Source organism: Rattus norvegicus, chromosome X, assembly GCF_036323735.1.
Source record: "Rattus norvegicus strain BN/NHsdMcwi chromosome X, GRCr8, whole genome shotgun sequence".
NCBI lineage: Eukaryota > Metazoa > Chordata > Mammalia > Rodentia > Muridae > Rattus > Rattus norvegicus.
In genome coordinates this window covers 140,341,272-140,356,090 of record NC_086039.1, presented here as the reverse complement: position 1 = coordinate 140,356,090, position 14,819 = coordinate 140,341,272, and the positions used below count along the sequence as shown (strand labels likewise).

The window sequence follows — 14,819 nt, the reverse complement described above, 5'->3', positions numbered from 1 at the left end:
AAAGTTCCACCAGAGAACTACTAAAGCTGATAAACAACTTCAGCAAAGTGGCTGGGTATAAAATTAACTCAAATAAATCAGTTGCCTTCCTCTATACAAAAGAGAAACAAGCCGAGAAAGAAATTAGGGAAACGATACCCTTCATAATAGACCCAAATAATATAAAGTACCTCGGAGTGACTTTAACAAAGCAAGTAAAAGATCTGTACAATAAGAACTTCAAGACACTGAAGAAGGAAATTGAAGAAGACCTCAGAAGATGGAAAGATCTCCCATGCTCATGGATTGGCAGGATTAATATAGTAAAAATGGCCATTTTACCAAAAGCAATCTACAGATTCAATGCAATCCCCATCAAAATACCAATCCAATTCTTCAAAGAGTTAGACAGAACAATTTGCAAATTCATCTGGAATAACAAAAAACCCAGGATAGCTAAAGCTATCCTCAACAATGAAAGGACTTCAGGGGGAATCACTATCCCTGAACTCAAGCAGTATTACAGAGCAATAGTGATAAAAACTGCATGGTATTGGTACAGAGACAGACAGATAGACCAATGGAATAGAATTGAAGACCCAGAAATGAACCCACACACATATGGTCACTTGATTTTTGACAAAGGAGCCAAAACCATCCAATGGAAAAAAGATAGCATTTTCAGCAAATGGTGCTAGTTCAACTGGAGGTCAACATGTAGAAGAATGCAGATCGATCCATGCTTATCACCCTGTACAAAGCTTAAGTCCAAGTGGATCAAGGACCTCCACATCAAAGCAGACACACTCAAACTAATAGAAGAAAAACTAGGGAAGCATCTGGAACACATGGGCACTGGAAAAAATTTCCTGAACAAAACACCAATGGCTTATGCTCTAAGATCAAGAATTGACAAATGGGATCTCATAAAACTGCAAAGCTTCTGTAAGGCAAAGGACACTGTGGTTAGGACAAAACGGCAACCAACAGATTGGGAAAAGATCTTTACCAATCCTACAACAGGTAGAGGCCTTATATCCAAAATATACAAAGAACTCAAGAAGTTAGATCACAGGGAAACAAATAACCCTATTAAAAAATGGGGCTCAGAGCTAAACAAAGAATTCACAGCTGAGGAATGCCGAATGGCGGAGAAACACCTAAAGAAATGTTCAACATCTTTAGTCATAAGGGAAATGCAAATCAAAACAACCCTGAGATTTCACCTCACACCAGTGAGAATGGCTAAGATCAAAAACTCAGGGGACAACAGATGCTGGCGAGGATGTGGAGAAAGAGGAACACTCCTCCATTGTTGGTGGGATTGCAAACTGGTACAACCATTCTGGAAATCAGTCTGGAGGATCCTCAGAAAATTGGACATTGAACTGCCTGAGGATCCAGCTATACCTCTCTTGGGCATATACCCAAAAGATGCCCCAACATATAAAAAAGACACATGCTCCACTATGTTCATTGCAGCCTTATTTATAATAGCCAGAAGCTGGAAAGAACCCAGATGCCCTTCAACAGAGGAATGGATACACAAAATGTGGTACATCTACACAATGGAATATTACTCAGCTATCAAAAACAACGACTTGGGCTGGAGAGATGGCTCAGCGGTTAAGAGCACCTGACTGCTCTTCCAGAGGTCATGAGTTCAATTCCCAGCAACCACATGGTGGCTCACAACCATCTGTAAAGAGATCTGATGCCCTCTTCTGGTGTATCTGAAGACAGCTACAGTGTACTTATATATAATAAATAAATCTTTAAAAAAAAAAAACAACGACTTTATGAAATTCGTAGGCAAATGGCTGGAACTGGAAAATATCATCCTGAGTGAGCTAACCCAAACACAGAAAGACATACATGGTATGCACTCACTGATAAGTGGCTATTAGCCCAAATGCTTGAATTACCCTAAATGCCTAGAACAAATGAAACTCAAGACAGATGATCAAAATGTGAATGGTTCACTCCTTCTTTAAAAGGGGAACAAGAATACCCTTGGCAGGGAAGAGAGAGGCAAAGATTAAAACAGAGACTGAAGGAACACCCATTCAGAGTCTGCCCCACATGTGGCCCATGCATATACAGCCATCCAATTAGACAAGATGGATGAAGCAAAGAAGTGCAGACCGACAGGAGCCGGATGTAGATCGCTCCTGAGAGACACAGCCAGAATACAGCAAATACAGAGGCGAATACCAGCAGCAAACCACTGAACTGAGAATAGGACCCCCGTTGAAGGAATCAGAGAAAGAACTGGAAGAGCTTGAAGGGGCTCGAGACCCCATATGTACAACAATGCCAAGCAACCAGAGCTTCCAGGGACTAAACCACTACCTAAAGACTATACATGGACTGACCCTGGACTCTGACCTCATAGGTAGCAATGAATATCCTAGTAAGAGCACCAGTGGAAGGGGAAGCCCTGGGTCCTGCTAATACTGAATCCCCAGTGAACTAGACTGTTGGGGGGAGGGGGACAATGGGGGGAGGGTGGGGAGGGGAACACCGATAAGAAAGGGGAGGGGGGAGGGGGATGTTTGCCCGGAAACTGGGAAAGGGAATAACACTCGAAATGTATAAAAGAAATACTCAAGTTAATAATAAAAAAAAATATGTAGTGATTTGTTCTGTTTTGTTAAGTGATTTTGTTTGGTTTATTCTAAATCAGGGGTCTCACTTTGTAGCTCTAGCTGCCACTGAACCAGGCTGGCTTCATCTCAGATACCTGCCTCTACCTGCCAAACTGTGATTATGGGATTAAAGATGTGTGCCACCACATTGGGCTAGATTTTTTTTTTAAGTTTTTAAGACAATTAAAAGCCTGCCCAGGAGGGGATGGTCGCACACATCTTTAATCCCAACACTTGGGAGCCAAAGACAGGGAGATCTTTTAGATTGAATGATAGAGCAAGTTCTAGGACAGCCAGAGAAATCCTGTCTCAGGAAAAGAAAAAAAAAGGGAAAGGGAAAAGAAAAGGGGAAGAGAAAGGGAATGGAAAAGGAAAAGGAAAAGAAAAGAAAAGAGAGAAAAGAAGAAAATCCCCTCAAGTTAAATTGTAATTTTCCCTCCACAAGGCAGATAAAAATTTAGTATACAGAACCTGGTATGGTAGCTCGTGCCTACAATCCCAGTAGTTGTAAATTTGGGGCAGGAGGATAGCTGTGAATCCCAAGATCACCCTCAGCTTGATTGATACTGTCCCGAAATACAAAACAAATTATGAATGCTCACTTGAAGTTCAAGCATACCTCGTAGCATTTTTTTCCTGTTTTTGTTTGGTTTGGTTTTTGAGACCCACTCTAACAGAGCCAGACTTTTCTGGAACTCCTAACTGCCCTACTTCAACGTTTCAAATACTGGGATGAGATGTGTAGGTAAGCACTTCAACTATTGTCAGGGAGTTTTATTTGGCTGTCTTAATCCTGAGGCACCTGACACTGGTGGCCTCACTTGTACACGAATCTAGTAGGTATTCAGCAATCGTTCTATATGGATATTTTTGTGAGGCAATCAAGTTCTGTTTTCACTTAACACTTACTTAGCAGATTCTTCCAAAGTATTATTTATTGCTCAAGAAAATTTGGCCAGTTATAGAATAGCAATGAAACTTCTTTGTTTCCTATTTCTACAATGTTGGCATTGTACATTGTACTAGCTACCGTTTCCACCTTGCTTTTGCAATTAGGATTTTCATGCAAAAGTAAAAGTTTTACGCCTTGCTTGACCTACTAGGTCGCTCAATAAATTTATTTCTCTAATCAATAAATCCCGTACACTGTTTTAGCATAAAACTAAAAGGCGCCTTGGAGTAGAATGGATGGGGGCAGGGCAAACGGTTACAATCTGGCACTGGCCAGAACTTTAAGAGACACAAGAAAGAGGCGGAGTAACTAGTGAGTGACAAAGGGGACAGCCAATGAAGAGTCTGGGAACCACTCCCTTCCCTCCCTTCGTGCTTCAAATTCTAAGCTTAATTTCCATCCGGGTTCTTCAGCCTCGTTCCCGGGTAGTATAAAGATTGCTGTCTCCTTTGTTCGCCCTCGTTGCGCAGTCGTCCCAGCGTCATTTCTGTATCGTACTGAAAATCGGTAGCTGTCACTGGTGCGGCGCTGCTCAGAAGGCCCCATCGGCGAGCTCAAAGGAGCTTGAGACTGTCGCCATCCCCTCCGGTAGGACCTTCCTTTCCTTGACCCTTTTTCCGTACACACTTGTCATGTAAGGGTTGGATATCATTTGTTTCCCTGGAGATAGTGGCGGCGGGCGCCATTTTAAGACACCCAAAGGTGTCAATCTATTTAAAGCAGAAGGGGTGGAAGCAGCACACTAAGGGTCCATTATTTTGTGTGAGCCTCCCAGAGGTTTGGCTGTCTCCTGTCACCGGAGGGCGGAGGGTGAAGCTTTGTAGGTGGGGCGGGACATGCAGGGACAGCGGGAGTAACACTGAATAGCGTCGGTGCTAATGACGGGCTGGTGGACTTGTCTGCGGGTTCCTCGGGTCCTTGGTGGTAAGGAGTGGAAGCCTTCTGAGTTTTTGTTGCCAGTGTCAATGCAAAAGTTAGTTCGCCTGGAGGTTGTTGTCGGTTCTGGGTTGGTTCCAAGTGTCGCCATTTTGTCTTTAACACGCGGTTTTTAATGAGTCTTAATTAGGTGCCAGGACTGGAAAGGAGTGTTAAGAGTGTGTGATTCCGAGTTCCGTTATTTTCCGACTCTGGCACTTTTATCCAATCTTTCGTTGGGCTAGATGCAGTGACTTTGTCCTAAGTTAGAGATTTGTGCCTAAACTTAACTAGGAAATTTAAATTGCAAAGGGCTTGCTCTTGGTGCGTCTGGCTGTTGACCTTGAATGAATAGGAAGTCTTTTATACCTTTCGCCGCGGGTTGGGGGCGGGGGCGCGGGTAGCAAATTGGGTGATAAGTAACAATGTTTTAAAGATAAGACATCAATACCACAGCCAGGTGTGGTGGCCCCCTCTGTTAATTCCTGCACTCTAAGGCTGCAACCTTGTATTAAAGGTAAAATACATTTGAAAGTAAAAGTGGCCTTTTAAAGTGTAAGTAGCTGTTCATTGACTAAAAACAGGGCAGATGAGATAGTAAATTAGGCAGGTCCTTTAAACCCCGTCAATGAAAATTGCACTGCACTGTTAGCCAAAGTATTTCAATTGGTTTTTACTGTACTTGAGGTTTATCGGTGTCTTTAATTACTAAAGAATAAAGATTTTAGTAAAACATGAGCCATAATTAAGATATTCGATAAACTTTGGGGACTTTCTCCAGAGAGGTAATAATATAATTTTTCAGCAGAGGAAAGATGGTTGAAGCAGATCGCCCAGGAAAGCTCTTTATTGGTGGGCTTAATACAGAAACAAATGAGAAAGCCCTGGAGGCAGTGTTTGGCAAATATGGACGAATAGTGGAAGGTGAGTTATCTAAAATTATATGCTAAATTAATATTAATTAAAAGGCAAGCTGTGATGAATTTGAATCCACTGATCATCTGACATGATAAATGCATTTTGTCCTCTAAGAAGTTCTGAGCTTGCTTTTTGCAAACGTGCTCTGGTTATCTTTGTTTGAATGAAAGTAACCCCCATAACTGTTTTTAGTGCTTTTGATGAAGGACCGAGAAACCAATAAGTCAAGAGGATTTGCTTTTGTCACATTTGAAAGCCCAGCAGATGCAAAGGATGCTGCCAGAGACATGAATGGAAAGGTATGATTGTCTGCTTAATAAAAAGGTGTTTCTTGGTGACAAAAATAAAAAAGTGTTATTCAACCCTCAGTCTAGAGCAGCTCTGGAATTCTTATTTTGTGTATGCACGCATGTCCAAGACTTCTGATCACAGCCACTACTATCCTGAATTTCATTTTATTGTATTGGTTTTTGAGTCATTCTTGACTCAGTGTATATAGTCTTTTGTAGTCTTGACTATATAGATCAGCCTGACCTCAAACTCACAGTTCTACTAGAAATAAAAGACCATGCCCAAAAAAACAAATTTTGTTGCTGATGCTAAGGGTTATATGCCTAACAAGAGTTAGTTCAGAGCAGCATATGATGGTGTTATGTGATACTGTGTATATTTTAGAACCCATAAACCATAATTTGATAACTTAGCTCTTTGTTTTGGTAAAACTTGAACACCTACTTAGATTTTTATTTTCTTAAGGAGTAGTATAGTGAATCTCTTGCATCTAGTAGAAATTTTAAATGGAAACTTCTATAGAAATAGTATTTCCATCAACTTTTCCTATGATACCTGGCAGATAAAACTATTTTAAAAAGCCTATTGGAGTCACAGGGCATAGTGTATCTTTTAAGGTTATTTTTTTTAAACCTTGATACAATTTAATTATTTTTTTTCTCTTTGAAGTCCTTAGATGGAAAAGCCATCAAGGTGGAGCAAGCCACCAAACCATCATTTGAAAGTGGCAGACGTGGACTACCTCCACCTCCAAGAAGCAGAGGCCCTCCCAGAGGTCTTCGAGGAGGAAGAGGGGGAAGTGGAGGAACCAGAGGACCCCCATCACGGGGAGGACACATGGGTAATGATTAGGACCTGGGCTTGGTGTTTTAAGTTAAGCTATTGATCTAAACTTCCGGGTGCATTCCTTTTCAAAGGCTAAAGCTTTTCATGACCTGAAAGGAAAATGTGGAAAGCCCAAATTAGTGTTAAAATTATGGACCACGTAGTCTTACCAAAGTAAAAAGAAAAAAATGAAGGGCAGGATTGGGGTGTATCCAGGCCATTCTTTTATTTTCCTAGTCTACAGGAGGTCTGGAATTCTGAAACAAAGTCTCTCTTATTAATTGAGGCTAGTCCTGAACTCTTGTCATGCTTTCTCTTGCTCAATGGAAAACAAGCACAGCCTCCCCAACTAAGCAGAAAAGATAATGTTGTTACGCAGGATAATTAAAAGATAATGTTGTGACACACATGCACATAATTCTGTTTTTCCCCTCAAGGCAAATAGTTCTTAGGTTTTTTTTTCCTTGGGCGTTATTTTTCTTAATTATTGTGTTATTTTTTTTCTTTTCTAATGTAGATGATGGTGGCTACTCCATGAATTTTACTTTGAGTTCTTCCAGAGGACCTCTTCCAGTAAAAAGAGGACCACCACCAAGAAGTGGAGGTCCTCCTCCTAAAAGATCAGCACCTTCAGGACCAGTTCGCAGCAGCAGTGGAATGGGAGGAAGAGGTGATTGTGGCATGCATTCAAATCTGGGCAGCTCTGTTGAAGCCAGGCATGGTGGTGCAAGTCCAATCCCAGTACTGGGGGGTGGGGGGATGGTGTAGGAGGATCTACATGAGCTCAAGACCTACCTTTCTTATTATTTTTTAAAATGTTTGGCCACTGAGATGCCTCAGTGGGTAAAACTTTTTGCTATTAAAGCACAAGAGCTTGGATCCAATCCCCATTCACAGTCAAGTGGAAAGAGCATTGACTACAGAATGGTTCTCTGATCGACATTTTCGCCACTACAGGCATATACCCCACCATAAACGTACAGCAATATTGTTTAAATGCTTACTCTTAAGATTGAGGGATTCCAATTAATCTCATTTATAATTAGTGAGCACTGAAATCATGTGACTGGGAAGCTTCCTGTCTTAGGTACATAGCATATTTGATTAAATCACTGTTTTTTATACTGTGTATGACTGCACTGTAGCTTGCCGATGGCTAGATTTTAATGATTATTTTTTCTTGAAGCTCCTGTGTCACGTGGAAGAGATGGTTATGGAGGCCCACCACGAAGAGAGCCCCTGCCTTCTCGTAGAGATGTTTATTTGTCCCCGAGAGATGATGGATATTCCACTAAAGACAGGTAAGAGAAAAGTGCGCTTTGTTTTATTAAGAATCACATTGAAACAATACCAACCAACCAGAGCTCCCTGGGACTAAACTACTATCCAAAGAGTACACATGGACAGACCCATGGCTCTAGCTGCATATGTAGCAGAGGATGGCCTTGTTGGGCACCAATGGGAGGAGGAGCCTTTGGTCCTGCCAAAGCTGGATCCCCCAGCATAGGGGAATGTCAGGGCAGGGAGGTGGGAAGGGGTGGGTGGATGAGTGTGGGAACACTCTCATACAAGAAGGGGATGGGGGATAGGATAGGGGACTTTTGGATGGAGAAACCAGGGAAGGGGATAGCATCTGAAATGTAAATAAAAAAAATCCAATTAAAAAAAAGAATCATGTTGAAAGAAAGGCACCAGAAGCATACACCAATTTTTTTTGTAGCTATTCAAGCAGAGACTATCCAAGTTCTCGAGATACACGAGATTATGCACCACCACCAAGAGATTATACTTACCGTGATTATGGTCATTCCAGTTCACGAGATGACTATCCATCAAGAGGCTATAGGTGAGTGGTTTGCTTATAAGAATTTTCTGTAACACGTCATGCCTCGGGGGGCTTGAGAAATATCGAAGCACTTTACTAATATTTCCAGCTACCCAAGTTCCATCTTTGAAAGCTGTGTCAAGGTGAAAGAGAGAGAAGAGATTCTGTGCGCAAAGTTGTCTTTTGACCAACAGGATCACCACGGCATGCTCATTTCCCCTCATACATATTGTTACATTGGGCAGCTAAAACCAAAACAAAGTAATAAGAGACTTGAGACCTTGAAAGCACTGGTTTTTTGTTGTTTTGTTTGTTCAGGAGGGGTTATTTTTAGGATGTATTAGGAAATAACATGAGACAGGAAAGTGATGTACATTTTAATCAAAAGTTGCTTTTTCTGTAGTGATAGAGATGGATATGGTCGGGAGCGTGACTATTCGGATCATCCAAGTGGAGGTTCCTACAGAGATTCGTATGAGAGTTATGGTAAGATACCGGTTAAGGATCTTAACGGTCACCAGCTTGAGGTTTTAGGTTCATGAGCTGGATTACTAGGCTGCGTGGTGCTTGCTTTTAAAGGGACATTTGCTTGCTTTCAAGGGGTAACTTTATCAGCTGGGCTTCTCCTAGTTTTGTGAAGGGTGTTTTGGTTCTTTCCTTATTTCGTTTGTTTGTTATTTTGTTTGTTTGTTTTTTTCTTTTGAGGCTGTTCGCTTGCTTTGGAGGGGATTTTGCTTGCTTAAATCGGCAGCCTTATGTGTTTTCCCCCAACAGTGAAAATACAATTTAAAAATTTTTATTAACCAGATCAAATATTTACCATTGCAATATGAAGGAAACTCAACAGTTCAAAAAAATTGCAACTTATCACTGGCAAGTGGCTGAGTGTCTACTCTAAAATAACAAGCTGTCTGGACTGTCCTCTTGAAATACACAACGTCTTCGGTCTTTTCAAACAAACGTTAAAATCAATCCGTTTCCGTACCTCAGCAGATGAGCAATTCCCTCTTATGGCCAGCAATGGTAGAGTTTAAAACTTCCCAGTTGAGAAAGTAAACTTTGAATACAAAGAATTCTGTAAATTCAGATTTAAATGTTGTATATATACAATTTATAGTGTTGCCATATTACCTGACCGTTGACCCTGCAGGTAACTCACGTAGTGCTCCACCTACACGAGGGCCCCCGCCATCTTATGGTGGAAGCAGTCGCTATGATGATTACAGCAGCTCACGTGACGGATATGGTGGAAGTCGAGACAGTTACACAAGCAGCCGAAGTGATCTCTACTCAAGTGGTCGTGATCGCGTGGGCAGACAAGAACGAGGGCTTCCCCCTTCTATGGAAAGGGGGTACCCTCCTCCACGTGATTCCTACAGCAGTTCAAGCCGCGGAGCACCAAGAGGTGGTGGCCGTGGAGGAAGCCGATCTGATAGAGGGGGCAGAAGCAGATACTAGGAACAAACAAAACTTTTGGACCAACAATCCCCATTCAAAGAAACAAACAAAAAAATGGAAACTTTCTGTCATAAACTACCCAAGGACTACTAAAGGAAAAATTGTGTTACCTTTTTAAAATTTCCTGTTCCCCTTAATAATTTTTATGTTCTTGTGAGGGAAAAAGTAAGACATGTTTAATTTTATTTGCTATTATGAGTTGCTTTCAACAAGCAAATGTTAGATGTGTAAGCCGTGACTTGTTACTAGTGTTGTAATTTTCCAAGTAAAAGTGTCCCTGAAGGCCACTTCCTGATTTTTCCCAGCAAATGAGGCAAGCAACCCCAAGATCTTCCACAAACATTTAGCCATCTAGATGTCCTTTGGTCTCCATTGAGAGTTGAATCACCCTGCCTGTGCAGACAAGCTAGCCATTAGAGAGGGTTGGTGGGGTGTGAGGATTTCAGGGTGTCTTCCAACTGAAATCTCAATGTTCGCAGTATATATATATTCAAACAAACAAACCAAGCTGAGATCAGATGCCTAGGCATGTACTATTTACCCAGAAACCCCCCCCCCTCAAAAAAAGCAAATGGATGCTGGCCATATTTTGCTTTTCTGACCTTTCCTTGGGAATCTACAAGAACCTCCCTTCCCCCTCCCCGAGTAAGACCATTTAAGTGTGTGTTAAACAACTACAAAATACTAAATAAAAAGTTTGGCCAAAATCAACCATGAAGCTGCAAAAACGATGCTTGCTCTTACTGTTTCAAATGTTTGCAACTCTGTAGTGTCTCACTTTTAAAGGAACAGCTTGATTGCAAAGGAGAAAATAGATAAGCAATGAAGTTATCTCCAACCTCCTAAAGGCTTATGACTTCTAAAAAGTGAATCTATCAGCATTCCACATCAGATTTAAAGCACCAAATGCCTGTGAAACAGCAAAGATGGTAAGCAAAGCAAACTAGTTTTTCCGTCTAAGTCGAAATTGAGCACTTACCTTCCTCATAGTACAGTGAAGCCTACTGTACTTCATGGCAATGGAAATGCCTTCTAGATTAAAAAAACTTGGAAAAAACTCACAAATGTTCAATAGCATATTAGAAGTCCTCCAAATTCAACACTTGGAATTTTTTAACGCATGTATGACACTTAGAGGCGTTAATGCAACCATTTTGTTTATCAATAGCGATCTGGGAATCGGGAGGGGGTGACTTTTTTCTTACACATTTTTGATGAAGACCTGTAAACATTTTTCATGTTTGGACTTTTTTTTTCAAATTAGTCTTTAGTCAATATAAGAAATGGCTTAGGATTGGGGTCCCCCTGTCTGACCCCTATAAGCCATTGCAAACTTGACCTTTAGTTGGATGCCTGATTGTTTTAGTTCTATGAAACTACACTGTATGGAGAAAAAAAAATTATTGCAAGTGGTCTTTAAAAAAGCAAAAACCTGAGGCAGCATGACCCAGGTCCAGCCATGAAGTTGAAAACGATGCTCTTGAATATAGTAAACTTGAAGACCTCCAACTAAAAATCCTTAGACTGCACTTATTCCTTCAAATGTTTTGTCGGTTCAACTTATGGATTTAACGTGGCAGTGCTCCATTGGAAAAGAATGAGAATCCATAAGCCATGCAACTTAACCATTTAAGCCATTCCAGTCCATCCCAAGCCAGTGAACCTTCCACCAATTAAGAGAAGTAGTAGAACATGAAATATGCATTTAAGCTGCAAGTCTGAACTAGCCTGATCTTTCTGGAAGGGGCGGGCAGTTATAGGCAAGTGTTCAAGAACTTCCTTGAGAGAAATAACTAGTTTTCTTTTATGTAATTTTTGCAGGTTGAACCTAATGGTCATACAGTCATGGAGTGCTGATTGATTCACAGTAGATAAAGCTGGCAGTAAGAGACAGTCAAATGATCAGGTAAGTGTTGAAAGCAGTGTTCTTTGAAGGTTTAAATCCTGTAGCTTTGTCATCGTGTGGCTGTGGTGTTGATCTCACTATGTAGACCTAGCTGGCCTCCAACTCAGGGATCCACCTGATTTTTGTCTCCTGAATGTGGATTCAAGGTGTGCTCCATATTTCCCAGAATCGTTGTTTGCATTTGCATTTCTATTCTGACCTCTAATTCATCTGTGAACTGGGGCTAATGCTCAGCTCTGGACATAGGGATGAAGTTTTTTTTGTCATGGAATGCCTAGCCCATCCATTTTGAGTGAATGCATATAGATGTATTTTCATTTAGAGTATCATAGTATGGTAGAAACTGGCTGTTTCTGAAAAGTTACTAATAGCTCTTGCCTGCAGGAGTTCTTAAAAGAGGCTATCTAGTTAATGGTTTGCTGTGTGATCAATGTTATATGAGTTGCACGCAGTTAGGACTTGCTTATTTTCAATTGACTAGTTAGGAGTACGGCTGCTACTGCAGCTTCCAAATTTCATGGGCACAAGGTGGCAGGCAGGGTATCTGCTTTTAATGCGACAAAGCTAATGCTTACAGTAGTACTTGTAATGAATATGGCCACCTTTGGAAGCTGGCACTTTAGCGCAAATACTTAGGAAAAACCGAGACTGAGGTACTTTGCATTGTGAAATCCTCTGTAACTTGATCCCATGCCTTTTTTCTTACAGAGTTGTCTTTGAAGCAGAGGAATGCTGAGACTAAGCCACAGCACTTACTGACCCAGTACTCATCAGAATTGGTTTGGTACAGGCAATAGATTTTTTTGTCTTCAAGGGAGGGAGGCTGGTTAAACCTTAATTCAAATTAACCCATTAGAAAAAGGGAGACTAGTCGGTAAGTGGAAGTACCTGTCCAAGACGTTCGGGTGACTTTTTATAGACAGTTCAGTAGTTCGGACAAACTGATGGGGCAGCTGGGCAATTTAGACTGCTCAATGACTAGAAGAAAATTGAATTAGCTGCGACTGTAACTCCATGGTGGAGTGCTTGCCTAAGTACCAGTGAGGACTAGAGTTCAACCCCTGGCGGCACACAGACACATTTCAATCAGAAAAGTTATACCTCAGTGGTAACTTTATTCACTGATGTCTGATTTTCAGCAAGGAACCCATTTGAATTGCCTCATAAGGAAGAAATATTATTAGTCGTCCTGTAAAACTTAGGGGAAGAGCAATGCTAGGAAATGAAAGTAAAAACTAGAAACATTATTAGGCCACTGGAGTGCACGTTGGAAACAAAAATAGGTCACTAGGTCGCTGTCGTTTTTATAAAGGTACTTTACCCTCAGGTCTCCATCTCGGAAACTAATCATGATAGTTTACTGCTTTGGAAACTAAGAGCCAGTCATGTAAATGCAGATATTCTCAACAGAAGCAGGTCAAAGAATTTAACTCAACCTCTGCGATTTTTCTTATGAATTTGTTCCAATACTGTTATAGTTAAAATTTCAAGCCTTCCATACTCTAATCAGGCCTGGAGTGGGTTCTCTTGACATTTTATGTAAATTTTTTAAAGATAGTTTGTCATGGTCAATACTAGATAAATATGAATGTTAAAGTAGGGAGAAAAATTTGAGACCTTTTTGACAAATGGTAGAATAGAGAATCAGCAGGCCTAAATCCGCAATTACAAAACTTAGCCTTGGTTCTTTTGCCTAAACTCTGGTTGTAGAAGAATTTGAGTAATCCAGAAAGTGTTGTGGTTTATGTGGTAGCTGGATGTAGAACATAGGGAATATAGATCATTTTTTGGAATGTTTTGTACTGAAACCCAATAAAACTTGAACATGTATCTTTGTGGTGTTGGGTTCTTTTTTAAGCCCTTTTTGTAAGTTAGAAATTCATTTTTGGCTTTTCAGGGTTTTTTCCACCTAATTTTCCTCCCCAAACTTCAGTTCTGGGGCACTGTTGGTATTTAGGTACAGAGAGAGTCCCTGAGATATGTGACCACTGGCCTTCCTCTACTATGACAAGTTAAAAACTTAGGTAAACATGGTAATTCAGGTGTTTTCCTTAATTCTTAACCTAAAAATGAAATGAGAGCTAGCACACCTAAGAAGTAAAGGCTCGTATACCAATGCTCTCCTATTGCATCTTCCTTGATTTCTTGCATATCTTGGAACCATTTTTTCCCTTTTTAGTTAGATTTCCCCAAGGAAGGCTCCCAGCAGACCCTGACCTTGATGGATATACCCAGTGACTCAGCGTCTAAGATTGAGTTTTTCAGTGTGACCTCTAGGACTACCCATGTAACATGGATCCTCTCTGATCCAGCTGGCCTTCAGAACTGCTGTTTCTTGCTAGTTCAGTTTTCTATGTAGGTTGAAGTAATGGTTTTCCAGTGAGTTGAAATTCTAGTTTTGGCATTAACACTTGTGGGAACTTTGGAGAAATTAACCTGTAGTTGATCTCTCACCTGTAAAGAAGGTTGATAATATGTATCCCAGAGGTGGAAGAGATTTAGTTCATGAACCTGACTCATACAGTAAAAGCTACGTAATTATTAAATATTATTTTCCATCAGTTTCCTCTTGTGTTATCTTCAGGGCTGGGCTTTGGAACTCAATACCTTCTGTTAGTTTCCCCCTTTGTCAGGGACTGAAAATTCTTGCAAGCTGATTTTTTTCTCCTAGGTTAGTCATTCAATTTTTAAAGTACATACAATTAGTCCCCAATGTTCTCAGTCTGTTTTTACTTTCCTCCATCCACACTCCACAATTAGCAACTATTTTAATACCATCAATGTCTTTTTACATAAGATCTTATTAATTAAATATATATCAGGATATTGTTTTGATAAGGGTCTCCCTACATAGTCTGGCTGTCCTGGAACTCATATAAACCAGGCTGGCCTTAAAGTCACAGAGGTTTAGCACCTTCTGCCTGCTGAGTGCTGGGATTAAAGGTGTCACCATCACGCCGAGCCTTCTATTAATATTTTTAAGACAAGGTCCTTGTCTTAAAGCATAGACTGGCCTTGAACTGCTGACTTCCCTACTTCTCTAGTATGTTAGGTTGATGGTACAGCACACTGAGTTTTTAAGGTGCTAGGAATAGGACTCAG

General features: G+C 40.8%; 1 protein-coding gene and 1 non-coding gene across 9 annotated transcripts; both read left to right on the top strand.

Annotated features, from left to right (window-relative positions):
- Positions 1 to 3,969: 3,969 nt before the first annotated feature.
- On the top strand, positions 3,970 to 13,547 carry Rbmx (RNA binding motif protein, X-linked). 8 transcript variants are annotated; one of them, XM_006257680.5, is made up of 10 exons: positions 3,970 to 4,167; positions 5,300 to 5,418; positions 5,605 to 5,711; positions 6,373 to 6,544; positions 7,046 to 7,198; positions 7,715 to 7,829; positions 8,249 to 8,374; positions 8,757 to 8,839; positions 9,504 to 11,717; positions 12,426 to 13,547. In XM_006257680.5, exons 2-9 carry the CDS (start codon positions 5,310 to 5,312, stop codon positions 9,809 to 9,811), a joined length of 1,173 nt encoding a protein of 390 aa, XP_006257742.1. In that variant the 5' UTR covers positions 3,970 to 4,167; positions 5,300 to 5,309; the 3' UTR covers positions 9,812 to 11,717; positions 12,426 to 13,547. The 8 variants fall into 8 exon arrangements, with proteins under 8 accessions (XP_006257742.1, XP_017457509.2, XP_063136037.1 ...); XM_017602020.3 differs by having other exon boundaries at positions 9,161 to 11,717; XM_063279967.1 differs by having other exon boundaries at positions 3,980 to 4,167; positions 5,303 to 5,418; positions 11,633 to 11,717.
- Positions 5,467 to 5,539, top strand: Snord61 (small nucleolar RNA, C/D box 61). Its single transcript, XR_005498628.1, has one exon. It is a non-coding gene; the product is annotated as a small nucleolar RNA SNORD61 (small nucleolar RNA).
- Positions 13,548 to 14,819: the final 1,272 nt, after the last annotated feature.